This window comes from Vigna unguiculata, chromosome 3 (assembly GCF_004118075.2).
Source record: "Vigna unguiculata cultivar IT97K-499-35 chromosome 3, ASM411807v1, whole genome shotgun sequence".
Lineage (NCBI taxonomy): Eukaryota > Viridiplantae > Streptophyta > Magnoliopsida > Fabales > Fabaceae > Vigna > Vigna unguiculata.
Window position 1 is genome coordinate 44854378 of NC_040281.1, and position 26819 is coordinate 44881196.

Genomic DNA, 26819 nt, shown 5'->3' on the forward strand with positions numbered 1-26819 from the left:
CGAGAAATAACAGAGGCAAAAGTAATTAACCTGATTAGGAACCAAACTCAGTGTTGACGATGTAGTCAAGCTGCAACCTCTCCAATCTCTTTTCTACCTCGTCACTTTCTTCCACGCTCTTTGCACTTCGTTGCCTTCATTTTTTCATAACTTTAATTTTTCACAGAAAACCTAAGCTTTCATGGTTTTAGAATACTTCATTATTTGTACAGTGATTTGAAAATTTGGGGTTGTGTCTTTAACATGTTTAAGATACAAAATCAAAAGTTACGATAGTTTATATTTTCAATTTATTGATTTTTATTTCATATTTAATATTATTTTTTATGTAATTATTTTCCTTATATAGGTTTTTATATAAATATTAAAAAGTTAAAAACTAATATTAATGATTATTTATAAAAAAGTAATTTATGTAGATATAAAAATATTAAATACTAATATTAATAATTATTTATAAAAAAATTAATTATTTAATAAAAATAATTAAATATTATATTAAATTAAGTTAAATATTCATATTTTATAAATGAAATATTTAAATAAAATTTACTTTTACTTACAATGTATCACAAATAATTTATTTAATATTTAAAAACCTAAAAATAAATAAACATATAAAAGAAATAAAATAGTTAAATATAATAAATTTATAATATAAATTAATTAATAATCCTTTTAATTTAAATCATAATTTATTAAAAAAAATATAAAGATATAATAAAGTTATTAATTTATATAAATAAGATATATTTTTAATAATTTATTCAAATAAATCTACCTTTCTCAAAACATAGCTAACTAGCTCCAAATTAACTACGATTTTGTTTTGTCGTTAATCCCTCGCTAAACAGTGAGAAATATTTTTCCTAGTTAATTTCCCTAGTAAATTAGCTACAAAAATTTTTTGTCGCTAATCCCTCGCTAAATAGAGAGACATTAATGAGAAATAATTTCTTTCGCTAGTTTTTCTCGCAAATTAGCTATGGAACTTTTTTGTCGCTAATCTCTCGCTAAATATAGAGACATTAGTGAGAAATAATTTCTTTTGCTAGTTTTTCTCGCAAATTAGCTATGAGACTTTTTTGTCGCTTATCCTTCGCTAAATAACAAGAAATTAGTGAAAAATAATTTGTCTAACTAATTTCTCTCGCAAATTAGTTACGAAACTTTTTTTGTTGCTAATCGCTCGCTAAATAGCAAGACATTAGTGAGCAATAATTTTCCTCACAAATTAGCTATGAAATGTTTTTGTCGTTGATCCCTCACTAAATAGCGAAAAATTAATGAAAAATATTTTTCTTCGCTAATTTCCCTCACAAATTACAAATTTTGTTGTAGTGATAGTGTATAATATGTCTAAATTTTACCATAACAATAACCTATACATATTTTATTTTAATATGATATATAACTAAAATATTTAATTGTAAATTTTAATAATATTGTAATATTATTATCCAAATATTATTTTTATAATTTTATTATTATTTATATTATTATTATTATTATTATTATTTGTATTAATATTAATATTAATATTATTATTTTCATACAGAAATTAATATTAAAATAATTTTATTTAATTTGTTACATAAAAAAATATTCAAATTTAATTACTTTTTTATATTATCAAATTCTTTATATAAATTTTATTATTTATATTATTATTATTATTATTATTTGTATTAATATTATTATTATTATTATTATTATTATTTTCATACAGAAATTAATATTAAAATAATTTTATTTAATTTGTTACATAAAAAAATATTCAAATTTAATTACTTTTTTATATTATCAAATTCTTTATATAAATTTTATATTTACAACTATATATATAACTATAACAGTTAAATATAACTATATAAATAAATTATTTATTTAAGTATAAAAAATAATTATATTAACCTTTGAATACAAATTAAAAAGAAGAAAAAAAAAACGTGCGGAGGGCCCTATTATCCTATACTAGTATTTTTTTTTAACTTTCTTTCTTTGGGGAGAGAAAAATAAGAAAATTCTATACATAATATAATATTAAAAAATGTTAAATTAAATATTATAATTAATAATAATAATAATACTATAAATAAATTTATATTTTAATCATAAAATTAATTATAATAAATAATATATAATGACGAAATCATTCATAAATTTTTATAAAACTTTTTTTTCAATTTTTTATATATATATTTTTTCTCCTCAAATTCATTCATCTCCATTTTTTTCTAAATTATCCTCCAGACCAAACACATGCTTGCTGTTTTAATGGGTTGGTATCAACATTCTTGCTATTTGTCCTAGTAGTCTGTATAGTCCTACTTACACAAGTAATAGGATAAGGTCAAGATACACACGTTTTCATATCACATAAACACTATCGACCTATAAATGCTATTGGAAACTAGTAGTCCCTAATAATAAAATTAACTGGTTATGTATCTTTAGTTCTTGATTATGAGACATCTGTTGACATAAAATAAGATTATTGTTTTTTCAAAATTAATAGTACAGACAAATATCTTGGTTTTTACATTTTTTTTAATCTTTTGACTTGATAAATATATTATTGACAACATATAAACATGTGATATCTTTTTGAGACCTATTAAAAAAATCTCAGTTGAAAAGAATAATATATATAAAAATGATTAATTGAAAAAAATAAAAGTGAGGAAAAGTATGTATAAAACTAGTTTTTCTACAAGACTTTTTTCAATATAATTTCTTTAGTTATTATAAATAAATTTAATAATAAAAATCATACAAAAATATTTACATAGAATAAGATAGAAGAAGAAAAGCTAAAAGAGAAAAAGAAAAGTTTGTTGTCTTTTTGAAACACCTCATTGATTAAAAAAAAACCTTCAAAGAAAAAAAATCATACAAAAAGTATATATACAAAAAGTATTTACATATAGTATACGTATAAGTCATGAGAAAGAAGAATGCGTACAAATATGTACAAGAGGTGTTTGGTGAAAAAGAACTAAAATAGAGTTTGCTTACTGATTTATTAAAAACTTGTCCAATATATAGAGTACAAAAACTCATGATATAAGGGGAAAAGGACAACCTAATATGTACCTTCATAAAACAGGATATTTAATAATAATAAAATAGAATAATAAAAATATATTATCTCTATCACCCCTATCAAGGTGGGCATGAATCTTGTAAATGTCCAACTTGGAAGTAGCAACCCAGAAAGCAGAAGGATGCGATGACTAGTAGAAGGAACACGAAGAAGGTGGATAAGGCCATCAACAAGCTTTTGTTGGATAACATGACAATCAAGTTCTACATGCTTGGTTCTCTCATGAGAAGTGATAATCTTGGCAATGTGAATAGCAGATTTCTTATCACAAAAGGCAGTGTATGGAGTGAGAACGGAAAAATCTAAATCCTGAAGAAGGTATTGAATCCATTGTAGTTCACAAGGTAGGACACATGTTGCCCACATAACAGATTGTTTAATGGTGGGCGTCATTGAGCGAGTGAGCCATGAAATTACCATCTTGTTACAAGGTTTCCAAGTTTCATGCAATGGATCATTAGAGAGTGGACATGGAAGGGTGTCGATAATAAAACAATCATTGTTTTTGGTTTCCAACGCAACGAGCATATCATGTCACTATTGCGAATAATTATTATCAAAAGAAGAGGAGACACCAAGACAAGAGCAGGTTCTCAACGGAGTGAAAAAATAAGGGATTTGTGGGGTTTATGAGATGACCAGAACATGGGTTAAGGTTCACAGGGTTTATGGGAGAACCAAAGGATGAAGTAGAATTCGTCATGGCAGAAAATCAACAAGAAAGGAGAAAGTGTGGAAGGCGATTTAAGTATGATACCATGATAGATATGTATAAGTCATGAGAAGGAAGAATGCACATAAAAACGCGTACAAATACGCACAAGAGGTGTTTGGTGAAAATCAACTCAAAGAGAGTTTGTCTACGATTTATTATAAACTTGTCCCAAATATAGAGTACAAAATCTCATTATATAAGGGGAAAAGGACAACCTAATATGTACCATCATAAAATAAAATATTTGATAATTAATAAAATAAAATAAAAAAATATAATATCTCTATCAAAAAGAAGAAAAGTTTTGAGAGAAGAAGAAAAGTTTCGAGAGAAGAAGAAAAAGTTTAAGAGAAGAAGAAAAACTTGTACCGTTGTTGTCTTCTTGAAATAGTTCATTGATCTCAAAGAAAACCTTCATTCATCAGAGAAAAAAACAAAGTCACAAAAATACTTACATATGGTAGAAGAATAAAAGCTAAAAGAGAAGAAGAAAAACTTGTACAACATAAATGTTGCTGGAAAAGAAGCGTGAGAATGAAGAAGAAATGATTGGACTGAAGAAGAAGTTGTAAAGAAATGAAATTTACTAAGATATCCAATACATGAGAGGTAAGAGAAGACAAAACTCAATAGAAACACCTCTAATAAGTTCAATAATTCTGTTTTATGTTAGCATGTCTCTTTGTATGTGTTGTTTGGAAAGACAAGGAGTCGATGATTATTCCTTCATCAGCACCAAAAGTTAATGTAATGTCCCAAATAAATCGATAAAGCCCATTTAATTAAAACACCACATACATAATATTCAGAGGGTACGAAGCTTTGGAATATGAAGTACTCCATACCCCAACATATCCACAAAACATAAAAGAGACCCCACACGGCCTAAAACAAAAAAACGCAAGTGAACTAATAGTACGAGTCTTGTACAGATAAGAAAACATAGCAAAACAAAACATTCTTCAGCGATGGGCCCCATAATGGGCCCAATGCCCGTCCAGTCCATCAAGCGGTACCATCCGTATCATCATCACCTCTGCCAACAGTTCCCCTATCTGCTCACATCAATAGGATTGATGATCATCGCAATAAGAGAAGAGCCACATACAAGACAATCCAAACAAGCAAACATGGTAAGCTAGTGCAAGGAAACATTATATCACAAAAGTCAACATGCAAATCTCAGAGTCAACATAAATAACAAACCTACACACATAGATTACCCAAATCACTTAAGACCCCAAGACTTGACTATCCAGATGCGCATATCGAGGCACCACCGCGTGGTAGTGGAATTATGTCCTAGTAGTAAGGCATCACCGCGAGGCCTTCGCAGAATTACACCCTTACAATAGGCACCACCACGTGGCCTACGCGGAATTACATCCTGGCCTTGAGGCACCACCACGTGGCTTACGCGGAATTACATCCTAGCCTTGAGGCACCACCACGACCCCCCGTGGAATTACGTCCTTTCATCGAGACACCACCATGAAACTCCCCTTAAGAGGGTCCATGGAATTACGTCCAACAGATGAGGCGCCACCAAGACCTCTCACTACAAGAGTCATGGAATTATACCCTACCCATACTTTGTACATGTTCCACCCACCAAATCAAGAATTTGCTCATCACATTAATATCATGTATAATCGACAAGTTATACAACTCATGCTTTTCAATTCATACCCAATAAAGCAACATACCATTCCCATCTCGAACTCACATATAAATCATGGCATCATCTTGTACCCTCCTAGTAAAGCATGTAGATCAGACAAGCAACTCACACACAGTGGATCATTCAACAATTGCACCCAAAACTGCCCGCAACCTCGCTCAAGCTAACAGGTTTCGCTCAGGCGAGGGAGACCCTCTCGCTCAAGCGAGACCCTTCTCGCCTAGGCGAGAGCGCGATAGGAAAACCATGGTTCTGCGATGTCTCGCCCAGGCGAGCCCCATCTCGCCTAAGCGAGACTGCACCTCGCTCAAAAAGAAATCAGGTCGCCTGAGCGACCGCTCGCACAGAAATGCTTGGGCGAGCCCCTGTTAGTCTCGCCTAGGCGAGGCATGCTCGCTTGGGCGAGAAAACTAGTGCCCGTCGTTGCTCATTCACACAACAGACATGCAAACACCACACCCAAAGACCACAACGACATTTTTAAACAAAACACGGTAGCTTGCAGTCCACAAATCATACCACAATATTTAAGCAAGCCAAAAACGACTTTAGACACACAGAACCTAGCTTCCCTTACCTGGAAATAGCTAGAGGAAAGGTTCGACTCCAACAGCGAGGACGCGACAGCTCCCGGGACAGATAAACAGGCTGGAACAGAATAGCGGAGCGAGCTTTTAGAGTAGTTCACCACGAAATTCCAACTAGAAACCCTAGCATATGAATGGAAAAGGAAAGAGGAATTGTAGGATACTTACACGAATCAAGGAGACGAGGCTGGGCTCACGGGATCGGGGTCGGGGTTAAACCCTAGCAGAGCTTCTGGTTGCGAAAAGAAAGGTTTGACGACTGCGAAAATCTGAAGAGTAAGGGGAAGTAAGTGTGAGGGCAGACTTAGGATCTCTTTTTCCCTTATTGGGCCAGCCCTTAGGCTCAACCATTTGGGACAGCCCTTAAATTAAAGGTAAGAAATAAAGTGGACCTTTAAGTTAAAATTTTGGTAGATAAAATCCTATAAAAGCTTTTAAACAAATGTTCTTTGTGAGTAATATCTGAATGAGATATAGGGTGAAAGCAAAAGTGAGATAAGTTTAGATTTGAATGATTTTGTATTTTTATTATTGATTTTTTTTGTGGTTAAAAATTCTAATTGATTGACACATTTAGTGTTATTAATATTTCTGAAAAAATAAATTAAATATTAATTTTACAGATATATTATTTAATTAAAAAATCGATTGTTTTTTCACTTAAAAATTGCCTTTCATTTGTTTTGATAAAAAGTAGTTACATTAATTATTACCTTTATTTTTCTGTCTGTTCTCTTTTTTCTTAATAAATAGATCTACCTATCAAACTTATGGAAATATTATATAAAAAATATCTGTAATAATGTTTCACAAGTACATCCGTATTCGACTAGTGTCGGTTCGTATTTGTTTTATTTGTGATTTTTTTAGCAATAATATTATATATCGTATTTTTTTATAAACACAATTGAAATGTTAATAAATATAATTAGTTAAGGAATTCATTAAAATAATAATTTTAGTTTCAATTTTAGAACTTATACTAAATTAAAGTATAAAGTAAAAAATATATTGATAACTTATTGAAAATTTATCAATTTTAAAAATATTTTATTGCAATAAATTCTAATTAAGTTATTAGACTCACCTATATAAAAAGATTATTCCCATAAAAAACTGAGAGAACAATTTGAGTAAATAAGAAGATTAATACGAACACCACTTTCATACAACGAGTATAATATATGCCAATAAATTTTCTTTTTTTGTCTCCAAAGGTTGAGACTTTCTTCTCCTGATCTAAAAGATTTGTTTCCACTTAACTTAAATTAAGTACGACAAATTAGATTTAATTAGTTTGAATTCTTTAAACATATAGTTGGAGTCTAACCCAACAATTTTTAATCTATCAACTCGTTTTGTCTACTTAGCTTATCTATTCTAATCTATTAAACCACAAGTGACACGGGATGGTCCTTTTTTTTTAATTTCTGTTATATCAGCAACATTAATTTGATTTATTACAATAAAATAAAAAACTATATTTTTAATAATGAAAATTTACAAATCAAGTTTCGACTATCTATATATCAGCAAGGGAAATTCAAATTGTATTTAGGATTCATACACTTTAGGCTTCGTTTCGTCCCATACGTTGGCCAAATTGTGTATAATGTGTGTTATGTTTGTCACTTTTCAAAGCAAAGAAAATCACCTTATAAGACCAGTAGTAGCAGTGCACTCAAGCTTTTGAATTAAGCCACATGGATATCTGTGTAGTTGATAACTATTTGAGTAGGATTTTTGTCAAAGGGTAAATTTAAGATTAAATTCCAATTGATAAATTTTGTTTCAATGGCTGAAAGCCAATTTAATAAAGGTGTGAAATGGTCCACAATTCATCGTTTAACTACTAAATATAGTTTAGAAACATCAGAACAAAACGGAATAGTTTAGAAAAGACATCACTTCTTTATTAACATATTACACACTTATGATTCAGTCTTAATTCCTAACCTTTTATGGAACCATGTTGAATTCCTGTTGTTGTATTGATGAATAAAGCACTTTCTCAAGATTTTTATTGGTTACCTCCATTCTCTACTTTAATACAGCCATAAAATAAAAATCACATACATAGATAAAATAAAGAAGGAAATGGAAGCATCGACATCAAATATGTATATGAATTGGCAGAATGAAAGATGAGATGCTATTAGTTTTGAACTGTCAAACTAAACGAAATCCTTTCATTATTAAGCGAGTCGTCTCTAGAATACTTGACACAGTAATAGGAATAACCTTTTTAAGTCTAAGGGTTGAAACTAATTGAGGAGTGACTTTGCGGACGTAGTTGACATCAGGGTTCATAAAAGTCTTTGCCTGTGTTTGAAATTCTCTTCAATGTTCACACTAAATTTTACTACAAGAATACCATTTCTCTATAATACGCACAATTATTTAGACAATGTCTTGACTACTGTATATCCATGTGAACATTAAACAGTGCGTGAACCTAAACTCGCTCAAGTTATAGACGTTGGTCTCACTGACCCCAAAACCAAGTCAAAACAAAAAAAAAAAAACAAAAAACTTTGTAATCCAGGAAACTTCCACGTTTTATAGCAAAGCCAATAGGAAACACGGTTTAGAGGGAAAGGGCCTTGTCAAAAGAAAGAAAACATAAATCGTATAAATCCAAGAGGGTTTTGATGCGAACAAACAAAGATATCGGGTACCGCGTTACAGCGTCTTAGAAAGAGAGGATAAAAAATAAAATTTCGGAGCATTATTGTTGGCGTTCTGTATTATTTCACCACCCTTTTTCTATTTTCTTAATTCCGGTACCTTCTTATTGTCTGTTTGGTTCACATACCAGTGTTAGAAGTTAGATCAAAGTTTCTGATTTTGGGTGTTTTTAGTTAATTAGTCTCTGTGGGCACTAGTCATGGCTATGATTCTGGATGCTGTTCTTGGAAAAGTGCTTGATCAATTGCTGAGCACTGTTGTGGACATGAAAGACAGGGCAGTGAAGTTCAGAGACACCCTGAATAAGTTGCATTCCACCCTCGAAAAAGTAGCACCGATGGCTAGGCAGATAGATGGTCTTAACAAGCGATTGGATAAACCAGCTACAGAAACGCAGAAGCTGATAGATCAGATCAAGCAGGGGAAGGAGCTTGTTATGGAGTGCTCCAAAGTTGATTGGTGGAATTTCTGTTATAAGGCCAATTCCCAACAGAAACTTCAAGACTTAATCGATTCTATTTATGAGTACTTCAAATTGGATATGCAAGGAAATATAAATATCATTGTGTTGGAAAACCAGATCATGCTTTCTGAGATTCACGCGACGCTTATGGAGAATGTTCCGAGAAGGACTGAATTAAAAGGCTTGTGCTCTCCACCTGAACCCCCAGCTTTCACTGTTGGGCTGGATGTTCATCTGAGGGCGTTGAAGTTCAAGTTGCTGAATAATCATCATGTGGGGTCAGTGCTCACAGTAACTGGAACAGGAGGTTCGGGAAAGTCAACGTTGGCCAAGAAGTTTTGTTCTGACAAGGAAGTTAAAGGTATGAATGTGTCTATCTCATCATCTTTCTCTTCTCGTATTCGTATCGTTTGAAAAGTTGTTTGAGGGTTTCTTTGGTTCTATTGATCTCAAACCATTAGGCTGTTATTCAACTTCATTTCTAGTTACTGGGTACCATTGAGTAACGAATCTAGTGAGTTAGCAGACACATTTGGTATAGGTTGCCACTTTTAGTCATAGTACGCTAGCTAGGTATTAGCTACAAGGGGATGTTTTGATATCAGAATGCAACAAATGGGTTTTAGGCTGTATTTGGAAAGCCGTTACAGTTTCATCTAAGGGACCTTTTACCCATTTTGAGGCAGAAACGTTGAACTTGATGAAAATACAAGCACATTTGATCCATTAGGGGAATAACTGTGTGAATGTGGAGAGAATAAAGTGATTTAAGAAGTTGAGTAATGAAAGTATTTTATATGTTCTTGATGATGTCCAAAATAATTAGCCTAAGAAGCTAGATCTTATTTTTTGTGAAGGTCATATGTTAACTTGTTCTGTAAACATGTCTAAGGAATATGAACTTTAGATTGAATATGCAGAGCTCTAAATTTGTTGAAATTTGTTTAGGTAAATTCAAGGACAACATATTCTTCATCTCCTTAGTGGATGTGGAAGCGCCCAAGTTCAGAACCATAGTGGAGAGATTGTTTGAACACAATGGTTGCAAGAAGCCACAGTTTCAAAGTGATGAGGGTGCAGTTTATCGATTGGAAACTTTGCTAAAAGAGATTGGAAAAAACCCCATGTTGTTGGTCCTGGACGGTGTCTTGCCAGAGTCAGCATCTCTAGTAGAGAAATTCGTGTTTCAGATCCCAAACTACAAGATTTTAGTGACATCAAGATTCGCAATTAAAGGATTTGGACAGCCATACGTGTTGAAATCACTGAATGAAGCCGATGCTTTAAACTTATTTCGCCACTCTGCATCCCTGGATCAGACTAGTTCTGAAATTCCCGATAATGTTGTCAAGAAGGTACTCTCTATTGCTCAATTAGAGTATTACAAATGTGGTGTGTAAAGTTGTAACTACGGAATACTTGTCTAAAAAAGTTTTCACCTTCCAGTTATGATAATTGCAAAACAATGTTAAATGTTTTAGTATCAATTTCTGATTTCATTGAACACATCAAATAAATTGCAGATAGCAAAAGGGTGCAGTGGTTCTCCCTTGGCTCTTATAGTGACCGGCAAATCTTTAAGTCTTGAAGCACCAGTGGTTTGGCAAAACAGGGCGAAGACATTGTCAAAGGGTCACTCTATTCTTGCCTATAGTTCTAGTAACGATGTTCTTCATACTTGCCTCCAAAATTGCTTTGATGACTTGAATGCTAAGGTTGCTGAGGTGTTTACGGACCTGAGTTTATTTCCTGAAGCACAGAAGATACCCGCTGCAGCTCTTGTTGATATTTGTGCAGAACAGCGTGATGAAGATGATGACATTGCTATGGAGAATATCCTTGAACTCGTCAAAAGGAACGTGGCTGATCTTATTGTCACAAGGTAAGGCGAATTAGTGCTTCTCATTGGAGAACATCTCTATGCATTAAACATTCCAAGTCATCTTGAAAAAGATTTGATATTTGAGTTATTCTCTGCGTAGAAAAAAAAAAGAGGAATTTATCATGAGTGAATAGCCATGATCCTATTGGCACTTTTTCCTATAATTGTCACAAAATTTACTTCTGCGATGGAGAGAATATTGTGTGTGCTGTTTGCGGTGCATTGACTCATGAGCGATTGATTTCTTTTCATTGATCAGGATTGGCACAGTTGACTACAACTACCACTATGTTACGCAGCATGGTCTTCTTCGGGACCTAGCCATCCATCAAACAAGAAATTTGCCGACTGAGAAGAAGCATAGACTAATAATTGACCTAAGAGGGAACAATATTCCCAAATGGTGGACTACACAGAATGAGTATCACATTGCAGCCCGCACATTATCCATATCAACTGGTATGATCATCTTTCTATCTTGGTGCACATATGGCATGCGCACATGTTGAGAGAGAGTTCTCAAACACTAATTATTGAGTCTGATTTTGCAGATGAAGAATTCACTTCAGATTGGTGCAACTTGCAGCCAAATGAGGTTGAGGTTTTAGTGATGAACCTTAGAGAAAAGAAGCGCTCGCTACCACCGTTCATGATGAAGATGAATAAATTAAAAGTCCTGATTATAACGAATTATGACGTCAATCGTGCTGAGTTGGAGAATTTAGAGGTGCTTGATTATCTTACTGATCTCAAACGAATCAGGTTAGAGAAGGTTTCGATTCCTTTCCTGAGCAAGACTGGAGTGGCACTGAAGAATCTGCACAAGTTCTCTTTCTTTATGTGCAATGTGAACGAAGCCTTCAAAAACAGCACCATCAACGTTTCTGATGTGCTGCCAAATCTGAAGGAGATGAACATTGATTACTGTGATGTGGAGGAATTGCCAGCTGGACTCTCTGATATTGTTTCCCTAAAGAAGCTAAGCATCACAAACTGCCATAATCTTTCTAAACTTCCTGAAGGAATTGGAAAGTTGGTGAATTTGGAATCATTGAGGCTTACTTCTTGTACCAAGTTAGAAGAGTTGCCAGACACCATCACAAACCTTCATAAACTGAACTTTCTTGACATTTCTGACTGTGTAAACCTTGGTATGTTACCAGAGAACATAGGGGAGCTTCGTAGTTTAGAAAGGTTCAATTGCAGAGGTTGCACCAGATTGTCTGAATTGCCATACTCAGTCACGGAGCTTGAGAGCTTAAGAGTCGTAGTATGCAATGAAGAGACGGCTGCATTATGGGAACCTATCAAACCCATGTTTAGTGATCTAAAGCTAGAGGTAGTCCTCATTGATTTCAAACTAGAATCTATTTCTTAACTTGCGTTCTGGCACTTTGTTTTGCAGCACAATCAAGAGTAAAAAACTTAGAAGGTGACTTCAAGTACCTCGAATTATTTGGTGGCAATGTGTAAGAAAACAATTTTTTAATAACTAAATTTTTGACAACTTTCTTTTATAATTCTAAGTGATTTTTATTTTTTTATTTTCTCATTTTCTTTAGATTCTAAAACAACTTAGAAGAAGTTACTAAAAAAAAAGTTGTCAAAATATCATTGTTCATGTAGGAAATTATATTCTGAGAACCAAATATGTATCCTGCAAAATTATTAGGAGCTTGTGTTGTTTTCTCTACATTTTTGGAGTGATCACATCATTTTTAAGTATGAATTGTAATTGAATGATATAATGTAAAAAATATCCTGCATTTCATTGCTTGAGCATTATGTGGAAGTGGGTGAGGGAGTACTATATTATTGAATAGGATAATAATATTTTCACTCACTTTTACTTTTCTACTTTAATCATTCTTAAATCGTCACATAACATTATTAAAAATAAATAAAAATAGATAATTAAAAAATGATTAGAATAATAAATCAAAAAGTAAATTAAAATATCATTATTGTTAGAATAATATAAAGGCATGTGGAGACCTGACGAGGATTGAGGATTACAGAAGTAAGTTTGGGAAGTAATGTGTATGACGAGTTACTCTGAGCTTAATATTTGTTTGTGATTTGCATAGGTTCATTAAACTTAATTAGAATAAATTTTAATATCAGTTTAAAAAGTAAGTTTTAAATAACTTTATAAAAAATAACTTTTAAAAAAAATTTACACTCATTTAAATAATTAATTTTCTTTTCATAATACTTGATGTGTCATTTATTCTTTCATTGTTAGTTATTTTTACTTTTGTGATGAAAAGCATTTATAGCCACATATTTGTGATGGAATCTATAATAAAATGCTTAGATGTCAAAAAATATTTGTGAGGAAAATTTTCTCTCTTAATCAATAGTAATGATAAAATATTGTTATAAACTCTTTAATTCCGTCACGAAATATATGCATATCAAATAGCAGTCATAAATATATAAATTATTTGAAAAAATATTTACCACTTTAAGTGATCTTCTTTGTTGAAATATCTCTATCTCTAGCAAAAATATTTCTTTAAAAATAAGTATGTTAGTTAGGACCTTTCCTTTTTATAGTGGTATTTATCAAAGAAAAATATTTATTAAGCACAATTACCTAAAGGATAACTCTTACCTCCATTTCATGGCGAGAAACTACTTTGCTGGACAACTTTACTGATAAAAGATTTTCAATACAATTTGTTATCAATATGAGTTGTGAATAACCTAATTATTTCAAATTTTAAGAGATTTTGTAAAATACAAGAGTTACAATAGAGTTACGAAGGAGATTCCTATTTTCTTTTATTTTATTCATATATTCTATATACAGAATAGAATAGAATAGAGGAATGAAATATAACAAAATATTAAATATTTATATATCTGATTTCTCAATTATACATAATAATTAAATATATTTTTATTTTTATATAAAAGATATTTTTAAAATTAAAAGTTTTAAAAATATAATTTAAATAAAAAAATATTAAGTAAATATTTTCAATACTCATATAAGATAATAAGATATCATGTGATTTTTTTTTTCTTATATGTTGCTTATCTTATTCTTCTTTATCTATTATCTATTGTGAGATTTCTAACACATTAAATTTGTAATATTTTTGTTTAAACAATATAACACACAGTTTCACCAAGAATAATATTGTCACACTTAGGAAAAAGATACACATTTTAACAAGTCACATCATGTTTGACACACTTAAGTAAATAGGAAATCATCTCACGATAATGAGACACTATATATTATATAGTTTAGAGTCAGTGTAAACGCTTATAGTGAGATTGATTATTACACTCCCTCACAATGATCCCTACTAATATTTTAATTTTGTGTTTACTGTCTTTATTTTTAGAAAAATTAAATAATAATCAAATAAATTTTAATATTATATGATTATTAATGAGTTAATTGTTATTTGCCAAAAATCTCACCAATAATTTAAGCTTACAAGTAATTAAAATTCAATAAATCTTTAAATTGTTCATTTATAAAATATATTAACTTGAAACTAATTTTAAATAAGTCTAGTTTATTCTTTTGAATATATTACTACTGATTTATTCATTTTTAATACGAATTTGCGTGAATATGTTATTTTCATATTTATATGAAGAGCATTTTTGAAAATAATAATATTTACCCTTTTTCTTTCGTGCGATAATGTAAAGATATAGAAAATGTTATTTTAGAATCGATGTAGTATTTAAAATAATGACACTAGATTATTGTAATACTAAAAAATTAAAGTATAAATATAACTTTTATAAACGAGTTTCATTATTTATAAACATACCATTCTTCTAAAAATCATTTTTTAGAGCTCTCTCACTTCTCTCTAGATTTCTCATCCTATGTTCATCTATTTGAATATCAGAGACCGCTAAGGTGATCCTTGTGACAACTCTCCACTTTTGTCCGATCATATTCTTCAATTAAGTAAGTTGGTTTTCTACCATTTTTATCTTGGGCAGTTGCTCTTCCTTGTGCATGTGAGAGGATCTAGCTCGCATTTGGCATCTAAATCATCTTTATAAGTCTCTGTTGATAAGTGGTTCTAATGTTGTACCCTGATCATGTTTGTGTTGTTTCTAGGTATAAATTGTTCATCCTGTAAGCGTGAAGGGGGTTTGGTATTCTTGAGATGTCTGAGTTGTCTCACAGGTGAGGAAAGCTAATTACACTGCTTTTGAGTAGCATAAATATTATATAGTAATTTGTATGATTGTACCATGATTTGCCTATGCATTTGAGTTGTAAAATAATATATGATGTGTCAATTTTGGGATTTAGGTCTAATTTTGCTTACTTAGAAATGTTGGTTGTTTTTGTATTGCATTTGAGATTAATTGATACTGATGATTGCGGTGAAATTCAAATTTGGTATGCTTTTGGCATTTGTGATGACTATTGGACTATTTGGACTAGACTGGATGACATTATTATGCAGAATTATGCAAACTCGTTGGTCTAGTGTGCATTCGTTGACTGAATCCAAAGTCAGAGGTCTTATTGACTTGGTAGTCGTTAAGCGAGAATGTACTCGTTGAGCGAATCTAAAGTCAAAAAACTTACTAGCTTGGTGGTCGTTGGTCAAGTATATACTCACTGAAGGAATCTAAATTCAAAGGGCTTACTGACTTGGCGTCGTTGATCGCGTGTGTGCTTGCTAAGTGAAGCCAAAGTTAGAGAGCTTATTGACTTGGTGGTCACTGGTCGAGAATACACTCACTAGACAACTTTCGGAGGAATTTATCTTTATGAGCTCCAATGATTTATTCGTTGGGCGAGCCATCTAGTCGTTAGACGAGTGGGGCCTATAGGCACTACGCGCTGAGCGAATGAATGATTTTGCTGAGAGAATACATTAAAGTCTACTAGTCATTTTCTATGTTCATTTTGGTGTGTTATTGTAAATACTGATTATTACTTAGGAAATGGTTGGTGTATGAGGTTTATTTGAGAATGGTTGATACTAATCTGAGGAGGATTAGTAGTGATTTATATTAGTGTATGCATTCATATATGGGTTTAATTTGGAAGTTATCTTGACGCGCTAACCGTTCAATTATCAAGTAGAGAAGGATAGAGTATGTGGTGAGAAGAGCACAAGGTCTTAGTCTAGGGGTTTTATCTTGGTCAAAGACATTAACGGACTAACCTTGTGTGGGGTAGGGTGAAACCCATTCGCAATGGCTCTTCAGAGTAATAAATGTCACCACAAGTGCAAAACTTGCCAAAATTCAATATCAATGAAAGTATCTAGATAATTGAGTCATATATAAGTCTTTGTATGAAATAGGATAGTATTCATTCATGATTGGTATGATTGAATAAGTATGATTAATAATTGTATTCTTTTGAAGTAATAAACTTTTTTGTATATTAGCTTACCTTTTTTCTTTATGTTGTTGTTTTGTCTTGTGTTCTCTATTTGTAATTATTACTTGATTGGTGAGAGTAGATGAAGAAGTAGCACTTGGACCAGTCAAGGAAGAGGAATTGCATTTGGGGAATCTTTTGTAAATAAACTTTAAAAAGTTGTAGTTAAATCAACTTTGTTATGTGTAAATCTATATTTCAGTATATCTTATATGAATGACTGTAATATAGTAGTTACATGTCAATATTCCTATGTTTAATGATGGTCAGTTATATAATATTTTGTTTAGTAACTGTATGTTATTAAATGAGATGTTACATATATAAAGTATTTAGCAATTTTAGTTGTATAATAGAAGAAATTTGTAAAAAACCAATCTTAAAGATTTTTTTTTTAAATTGTAATTTATGAGTATACTTTTAAATAAATTTTCCCTTGAAATTTCAATATGTTTTTTTTCTTGTGTTAAAATTAATATCCTTTTGCTTTCAAATGAATTTAATTATTTAAAAATAATTAATTAAATAGAAATTAATCTGATTTTTATTAAAACAAGAGCTTATTAAATAATCTAATTTTTACAAGGATAATGATACTTTAACCTACTTTTTTTGACCCACTTTTAACCCACCACTTCAATCACCATTAGATCATCATATCACATCACTAAAAAGAATAAAAAAAATGATCTAATGATGATTGAAGTAATAAGTTAAAAGTGGGTCAAAAAAAGTGGGTTAAAGTATCATTTTCCTTTTTACAATTATCCCCAACACGACTATATCTTTCGCTCTCAACTTGTAAATCCTTTATTTATTTATTTTTTATTCACACTTTCTTAGGCATATAATGACATACAGTTGTGATAACAAGTGAAATAGGACATGTTTCAACATCTCATCCTATCATCATATTCTTCATGCAAAGATTTATTTTTATTTATACGCGTATAATTTTTTTTTGTCATTCATCTTCATTTTTTATATATTCGTACATATTTATTAATATAAAGAAGATTTTTAACCTATGTTATTTTAGATTTTTTTTGTATATATTAGTTGAAGGTCCAAGGTGTGAAAGATGTTAAATTGATGTCGGATAATAGACGTCAATTTGTGGATTTTTTTTTTTAATTTTGTGTCAATATTTTTCTCCAATAAAATTATGAAAAATCAATATACAATTCAAGAACATACCACAAAAATTTCCAAAATTTCCTAAGTACTATAAGTATTTCAAATAAAGCTATAAAGTATGGAAAACTTGGTGAAAAAAAAAAAAAACATATCTTAGAATTTGTGACCAATTTGAAATTATGACCATTTGAAGTTTTTTACCCCAAAATCTTCACAATTATGAATTTGTGACCAATATCTCATACCTGAACACTCTATACTTGAATACAGAAGAAAAAATTGAGTCAAAATGCAATCAAGGATAATGAAAGCTTGAGTCCAAATGAATACACAATAACAAGATGGAGTGAAATGGGTTTAAGAACTTCCTCGTACAAGTTTGTCATTGTCATTGCACTTTGGAGGTTTCTCGAGAAAGAGAAAGGTGAAGGGTTGACACTGTTTCTAAAATTTTAAAAGTCAAATTGACATCAGACCCCCTCATAACAAAAGTTAAAGGACGTCAAACCTTAGGTCATTATATGTTAAGGGGTGTCAAACCTCCCCTAGGTTTGACAACAGACGTTATAAGGACATCGCATGCCAATTTTGACAAAATATTTACAAAAATCTCATTATGCATTTTCAAGGTCGAATTTTGCTACATGCAACGTGAAACTTGGGACCTTATAAATTTGTTTTTACACTAGTGACTTTCTTAAAGTTTAAATATCAATTAATTGTTTAAGAAAATATCTCGACAAATAAAATATATTATTAAATATTCAATGTGATATTCTAATTTTTCTTCAATGTTAAACATTTAAAATAAGTATAACTGTATAAATTTAAATACGAATATCAAATAACAATTTTATAAGAGTGAAATAATTATATAAAATATTACACAGTTACACATATGTTTCAACAAAACTAAAATATCTATTAATTTTGAAATTATTAATGAAATAAAATCGGTAAACTTATAAAATATTTTTTTTAAATTATAAAAAAATCAATTTTTTAATTTTAAAAATGTTTCCAATGTCTTTTTTCATTCTTTCTCTAAATTCTGATGAAATATCTTTTTTTCATACACTAACAAAGATTATAATATACCACTTGAACGAGATAGCTTAGAGAAAAAAATATTAAACTAAAAATATTTCAAATTTAGACATAGATTTTCATCTTTTGAACTTCAATCTATTTTGGATAGTGATAAACAAAATTTATGATAATTATATTAAATTATTATATTACTGTAAATGAAATTTCATAGTTGACCAATAAGATTGGACGTATGATAATAACTTAGAAAATAAAAGTAATTATAAAAAAAATCATCATAATAATATTCTACATGATAAAAATAAACAACAAATACAAATATTAAAAAAAGTATAAATGATAAATTGTGTGCTCTAAAAATGATTTGATATATCATTGAATAAAATCGTACAAAGAAAAAAAATGTATAACAACGGTATTATAAGATGGAAAGTATCTTAAAAATTTGAAAAAAAAATTTGGATATCAAAAGAGTGAAAGAATTGAGGAACAATGAAAATTATTTTAGCAAAAAAAAAATCAAATAAAACAAAAAAATAAGAATCAAAGATAATAAAAAAATGTTTATATTACTTAATAAATGAAAATTTTATGCGTTTGAACATTTAAAACTAAGAGTCAAACATTGTCATGTAAAAAAAATATTAAAAATAATCAAATGTGAGACTAAAAAAAGTGTGTAACAAAAGAGAAAAAAAATGATTACAAAACTTATTCTGATCACGATTTTATCCTCAAAAGGCACCGTCCGATTTGATTAACAGCCATCGTTAGGAACAACGACTGCATTCTCAAAGTATTGTTCGCTTTGGAACTACGTGGGTTTTTGTCACGATTTTGTCCTTAAAAGGTGTTTCAGAAGATGGAGGGAGCAAGGAGTATTTAAACTGTACTTAACCTTGACTCCTAAGCGACGTAATATATATATATATATATATATATATATATATATATATATATATATATATATATATATATATATATATATATATATATATATATATATATATATATATATATATATATATATTCTTACTGCGTTTAATAGTCCCATATCGTTTAAAAGTCGAGATTTAAGATGATTTAAATAATCTTTCTCTTTTTATTCGTTGAGATGTTTTTTAAAGACAAAATCATGATGGAATAAACTCTATAAAGCGAACAATACCTAATCATATATATGATGATTGCCAATAATTCTATCAATTGAACTTTTGTTCCTACTACATCTAAACGAATTTATTACTATTCTCAACCACGTATATTAATTATTTAGAATAAAATAGTGATTAGATAATTTATTTGCCAAAGTAAAGATTTATGTATACTTTCAAACACTTAGCTTTAAAATTGTACGGAAATTATGTATATATTTTAAACATGTAAATATATTAAGCATGAATTATTAGGGGAAAGATACTTGAAATTAAAAGAAAAAATTATCGACTATTTTTGTGGGTCATCTTCACTCTTCACTTTTTCGAATATTTTCTTTATTTACAATATTGCTTTAGTGATTTGGTACCTTTTTCTTTATACTTTATCCGGATACCTTTTATAATAATTTTATCATTTCTTTTGTAACGTCCACATAAAACCTAAACTTTTTTATATAAGACCGGTCTCAATAATTTATTACTTACTTATTTATTTAAACATAAAATCTAATATTTCTAGTGATAATATATGTATTTTTTTGTATTTAGGATTTCCTTCTACAGAATTCAAAAATATACGAAAAATTAAAAAAAGTAACCTTTCATTGTTCGTTATCGATATTTATGCAGTATTTTTTCTTTATAATTGTGCTAAATTCCTAATGCTAAAAAAGTTAAATAATTTGTATGACATTTTAAATTGAAACCACTTTACTTTTATTATGCTTTATTAATTGACCGTTTGGTCTTGTGTTGGTTGGTAGTTTAATTCCTTACGTATTTCTTACTTCTTACAATATTTTCCTTACAATTTCAATGTTGGTGACCTAATACCTAACTTGTGTTTTTATTCTATTTTTATAAATCACAGTTGTTTTGTTTACTAAAAGTATGATTAACTTTATTCAAACTAGTTAAAATAATTATAAGTTGCCAAACCCTTCTTACTAGCCAACCGTTTAGTTTGTTTGAAACCAGAGGCGCGGTAGTTACAATTGCTGTGTTCTTAAAGTAAGAATATGATTCATTAGTTTTAATCCTTTTAAAAATAATATTTACCGTCGTTAATTTTTATATGAGAGCCAAATTTTTAAAACCATGAATTATAAATAAACTTCTATAAAAAAATTAAAATATTAAATTCAACTCAAAATCTTAAAAGAATAATGAGTTATTAGATACTTTTAATTATATATAATTTGTTTTGTTAATTTTTATCTTATGTAAAATTTCTCATTCACATTAATTTCCTAACAATTTTGCAGAATGATAAGTAACTTCATCATAGACCCATTATGTGTACAGGACATAGATTATATGATATGGTGTGTGAAATTTTCCCACTTATTCCTGTGTCTCTTAATACTATGGCTAACAACAAAGGGAAAGGGGTAATAACAAAGAAAAATATTCCTTCTACATTAACTTTTTTATTTTTTATTTTTTTACATTCTTAACAAATAATCTTTTATAATAAAATAACAGTAGTAAATATAACTAAAGTACAATAATAAAATAATAATTTATGAACTTATAATTTAAATATAAAAATTTGACGATGAAGACCGAATAAATTCTGTCTTTATACATAACGACAGCAGTTCCAATTTCCAAGCGCGTGGAGTCAGACACGGAACACTAATACCATTTTTTTTTTGTAGGACAAGGGGCACGGTTAGTTTTAATACATTTTTATTATTCATAATGCTATTAAAAATTAATAAATAGATTCTTTAATTAAAATAAAATCTACAAAAATTTATTATTTTAATGAATTTCAATCTATGATAAAATATATAAGAAATATGAATTATACAAGAAATAACAATAATTTGTGTGATTATCTAAAGCGAAAATAAAGGGTGTTTTAAAAAATATATAAAATTAAGACACTTCATTTATAGTTTTATCCTTAATTAAAATTTATTGAAAATTATTAAATTTTAATACATTATTTTTACTTTTTATTACTAAATTTTGCTCTTTTGATGTTTTTTGTAAATTCTTTAAATAGTTGAGAGAAACTATGATATTTGTAAGCACTGGTGTAAACTAATAAAGTCAACCCAAATGTTTAAAGCTTGAACTTAACTTGCAAAAAGTATTAATGATTGAGTTTGGCTTATTTATTTAATCGAGCACAATTAAAACTTCTAAAGAAAATACTAAGCTTGAGTTAAACTTTTTTAACTCGTTTGTAAGTTTAAATATGTTTTATTGAAAAAACAAATTATTTCCCAAGTTTACCTATATACATTAAAAAGTCATTTTAATATTAATATACTAATAAATATGCATAAAGTACTTCTTGATAAATTCGTTCAAATATTAAAAAAGAGGTTAATATTTTACACACAGTAGAACCTAAACTTTGAAACAAGTATATACATATATATATATATATATATATATATATATATATATATATATATATATTAGAAATGATACATTTCCTTTAATACATATATACTCAAATGATACATATCCTTTAATAAATATAATCTCAAATCATATTAAAAAAATAAAAGCTTTATATAAAATATTTTAGAAATTTCTTAATTAGAGCATCATTCAACTACAAAGGAGTTTCATGGAAAGAAAAAAACAATTTCTTTCAAACAATCTAATAAACAGGGAAAAAAGAAATAGACCCAGTCCAGATTTTTTTCCATTACATACATAGTCTTTTGAATATGTTTATGAACTTTTATTGTTATTAAGAATTTGATTGTGTTACCGTTAAATTATAAAATTAAAATGTTCTGGATGTAATTTTTTATTTGTATTATTATTATTATTATTATTATTATTATTATTATTATTATTATTATTATTATTATTATTGAACAGATGCTGTCATTTGTATTTGTATTTTTTAATTTTTAAGAAATTTAAGATCAATAACAAATATATAATTTTTAAAATAGTTGTTAAATATAAAATTAAAAAAAATAAAATATGTAAAAAGAAAATTTAAATAATAATTTAAGATAAAAGAGATTTCAAATTGTAGAAAAATAAAAAATAATTAAAATTAAATTATTTATAAAATAATTAATTTTAAAATAATTGAAGGTGAAACGAATATTATAAAAGATGAATTATTTTTAAAATAACTAAGAGTAAAATAGATATTATGAAATGTGAACACAAAAAGAGGAATCACTTTATTATTATAAATATAGATTATTATTATTATTATTATTTTATTGTGATAAAAAGTTATATTTACATTATATTTGTAATATATTTTTGTATTTTAAGCATAGACCGAACAAGTTGGATCAATAAATAACTCAGTGATTCAATTGTAAATTCACTGACACGGGTTTCGATAAATATCGTCCAGTTTTTAAATAATGATATTTTAACTTTTTTTTTATTCATTTCAATTATTTTTAATTATTTATTTTGACTTTTTTAAATAATATAATTTAATAATTAAAAATAATGAAAATAATAATTTAAAAAGAATATAGAACGTTTCTTCAACGTAGCGAAGAGACTGTAATTAAAAATCTTAATGGGCATAATCCTAGGTACACGCCAAGAGACAAAGACATAACAATCATCAATGTTTTGCGGTGACAGGCATGATGGAGTAAAAGTAAGGGTAAGGATGAGTTTTACTCAAAGTAAGAGACGAAATGAAGAGAATTGAAGTAAAATATGATGTTGTTTGAATTTTGTAAAAGAGAATCAAATTAAAAGAAATATAATAGAATAGTTTATAACATTATATGCTATTGATTTAAAAATGGAGACAACGAATTATAAATTATTGTTACTTTTTTATGTAATAGTCATGTTGTCTTTACGTGCATTATTTTAATATTTAAAACACCTCCTTTCTAAGAAAAGTTTGGTTGAATTTGAATTTTAGACAAATACATAATTAATTATATAAAGTAGCAATATTTTACTTCAATTCAAGCCACATAAATGAACATAACAGATGTTGTTTTTCGTTTTGATCTCTTGGTATTACTTAAAATTAATTTTATTTCATGTGAGTTTTTTTTTTTACATGACCGATGCAAGACCCCTCTTTTTCTTCCAAAAACAGCACCAAACTCACCTCATTTTCCTCCTTCTCTGCATACTCAGCTCTCCCTCTGTTCTCCCTCTTTCTGACCTCATCAACCTTGCTTCTTGATCAGGTCCTGAAGAAGAAGCCACGCTTGAGCCTTCTGCTGCCTCCATTCACAGTCTCTCTTCTCCTAGGTAAGCTCTCCTTGCAGCTTTCATTCCGAATTCGAAATTCAACTCGAAATATTGCTTCCATTCGGAGTCTAATCCAGTGCTCATGCTTCCTGCGTAATTTGATGATAATTTCTTCTAGGTTCAGCTGAGGAATTCAGCTCCCTTCTCCTAGGTTGCCTCCACTCAAACCTTAACTCAAGAATAGGTAAGGGAAGCTAACTCTATAACTCATTTTGATGTGGATTGCATTAGGGAGTGTTTTAATTGCATGATCGTTTGTGTAATTGATGATTGAAACTGCTGGTGTGCGAAATTGAGTGGTAGATGTCATTGAGCGAGCTTGCATGTGCAAAATAGGGAGGATTTCTGGTAGTTTCGCCTAGGCGAGTTGGTCTCGCCTAAGCGAAAATACCAGAAGCTCACCCCTGTCAATTGTGCGAAATCTCGCCTAGGCGAGCTGGGGTCGCCTGAGCGAGATGACATCTCGTCTAGGCGAACCAGTCTAGCCTGAGCGAGAGATCGCCCAGGATTTGTAATTTGCCACTGTAAGATGTCTCGCCCAGGCGAGAACGACTCGCCTAAGCGAGATAGGCTCTCTAGCTTAGGCGAGACCCTCTAGCCTAAGCGAGATTCCCTGCAGAAGTTTGGTTTTTCCCATTGTTTTGATTTCTTGATGCTTGATTGGTTGCTTTAAGATGATGATGGTTGATAATGTATGAGATCTTTATGCATGTTAAACTGTATGCAGAAATTGAGTGTGAACTTGATGTGAATGGAAGTATGTTAGAGTTAGGATTTCAAGGGAAATCCTAAGAATGTGGTTTAGTAAATGTAAGGGCATGAGGACTCAAATTGGTGATATCCTGACGCTTCCAGTAACCATTAAGACTCAAGTAGAGTATGATGGATTACGTCGGGGGAAGTAGCAGGAGGTCCTGGTCTATGATTCCGATCCATCATAGAGGTGATGGGATTTACCTTGAGAGTGGTTGGGTGAATACCCCTTGTGCCTAAAACTCTGCAGAGTTTAGGAACCATCTCGAGTGCAAGTCACCAAGAGCTCCAATGCCGCTTACATAATCCGGATATCGAGTCTAGATTGATGCGTGGTGTTGTGGTCAGGATTAATTTGGTGATTGAATCGATTGTGTAATAAAAGTCTATTTTCTGTCTTAATATAAAATTTGCATAATTTGCTCTTTATTCAAGTTAGCTTACCCTTCTAGTTTTTATGGTGTTCTGTGTGTCTTCTACTTTTGCAATGGTCGTCTTTATTGAATGGCGGGAGCAGATAAAAGTGCAGGTGAAAGTACACCCTTCCTAGACAGACGTTGAGTGGGTTTCCAGGACTTTTCCCCGCTGTAGTAGCCACATGTTTTTCCTAGTGAATGTTTATAATGTTTTATAACCCTTTAGTGGTGCGGGCTGTACAGGTTGATCAGCGTATGTACTTCTTTTTGGATGACTGTATTAGATTATGCTGGCCTATGTCTTTACTTGCTTCTGAACTATTAAAATTTAAATGTTTTGTTTAATAGTTTAAAAACTATAAAAACGGGATGTTACAACCGAGTAAACACTTGTTTCTTAATCTAACTGGTTAGTGTTGTCTTTAAACTTCTATGAAGAAAATTAACTTATATAAAACTCATTGTAAATTAATCAAACACTTAACGAATTCAAAGTGTAAATTTATGATGGTAAAATTATAAATGATATGTATGGTCTCAATCACGATATAATTTTAGAATTCTAATGGAATGTAAAGAACACAAGTAAATCTTAAGAAATAAATTACCAAAGAAAATAAAAATTTATAACATAAATCAATGAGAGTGTGACTCAAATTGTAACAACCAACATTAGATTGATCATTTTTTTTTTTTTGCGACTTTTCTCAGAATGTATGTATTGTTCCATAATTTGTCACTCTTGTAAGATACAAAATAAATCTATTTATATTTTCTAGCCCCCTTTGACAGTTACATGGAATATTCAAAATTTAAATAAGTTACATGCTAAATTGTCCTATAACTGTCCTTTAAAAAATTTTGGATGACTACCAATTAGATTTCATGTATATTGAGCGGTTAATATCCATTATGTTTCTATAATGGTTGTTGTTTTGTTCTTCTGTTTTATTTGTTGTGATCCTTTTTGCTTCAATTATCGTTTCTCAATCATGTTAGCTATATTCTTTTCTCTTTTCTTTGATTGACTAAATAGTCGACTTTTAACGAATTACATGTCCGTTTTATGACACCATTCACTGACACCATCCCTATAAGATATTATGCGTTGTGACCTTTTGTTTCTTGACCTCTTTATAAGATTTTTCTTTCGATTGATTGCAAGAAACATTTGTCTACTAACTCTTGATTCCAAATGATCCTAGATGTTTTGAATAATTTATTCCCACTTCTCGATGCTCTCAATAGATGCATAATAGATTATGAAAATATTTATAATATATCTTGATCAATATTGTAAAGTATATGGGTTGATGTTGTTGAACAATTTATGTTTCACTTCTTCTTTTTTCAATATTTTTATATTTCTCTCTTACATGGACTAGAGATAAGACAATTTACAATATATAAGGAAGTGCATACCTCATCTTGCAAGTCAATTTGTAAGGTTGAATTAGGGTTAAAATTCACTATTGAGCATAATATCAGAATCAGGAGTTTAGAGTCTATCATAATGAAATTTGTTATTTGTTGGACCTATCATATCACCTACTATTGAACCACTCTTGAATCAC

At 29.7% G+C, this 26819-nt stretch overlaps 1 protein-coding gene and 2 long non-coding RNA genes across 3 annotated transcripts; 2 read left to right on the forward strand and 1 right to left on the reverse strand.

Annotated features, from left to right (window-relative positions):
* Positions 1-4581: 4581 nt before the first annotated feature.
* LOC114175431 lies at positions 4582-6437 on the reverse strand. The gene is made up of 3 exons (XR_003602847.1): positions 6258-6437; positions 6080-6150; positions 4582-4876 (listed from the first exon to the last, which is right to left on the reverse strand). It is a non-coding gene; the product is annotated as an uncharacterized LOC114175431 (long non-coding RNA).
* A 2278-nt stretch (positions 6438-8715) lies between these two features.
* On the forward strand, positions 8716-12796 carry LOC114177854 (probable disease resistance protein At5g66900). Its single transcript, XM_028063431.1, has 5 exons — positions 8716-9601; positions 10189-10595; positions 10764-11122; positions 11382-11581; positions 11674-12796. Exons 1-5 carry the CDS (start codon positions 8977-8979, stop codon positions 12498-12500), a joined length of 2418 nt encoding a protein of 805 aa, XP_027919232.1. The 5' UTR covers positions 8716-8976; the 3' UTR covers positions 12501-12796.
* A 2205-nt stretch (positions 12797-15001) lies between these two features.
* LOC114176215 lies at positions 15002-16639 on the forward strand. Its single transcript, XR_003602978.1, has 3 exons — positions 15002-15065; positions 15222-15290; positions 16591-16639. It is a non-coding gene; the product is annotated as an uncharacterized LOC114176215 (long non-coding RNA).
* The last annotated feature ends 10180 nt before the right edge of the window (positions 16640-26819 follow it).

Coding starts and splice junctions, on each gene's coding strand:
- LOC114177854 (XM_028063431.1), top strand. CDS start 8,977: ATGGCTATGATTCTGGATGCTGTTCTTGGAAAAGTGCTTGATCAATTG. Junction 10,596..10,763: donor CCGATAATGTTGTCAAGAAG/GTACTCTCTATT, acceptor AATAAATTGCAG/ATAGCAAAAGGGTGCAGTGG. Junction 11,582..11,673: donor CACATTATCCATATCAACTG/GTATGATCATCT, acceptor CTGATTTTGCAG/ATGAAGAATTCACTTCAGAT.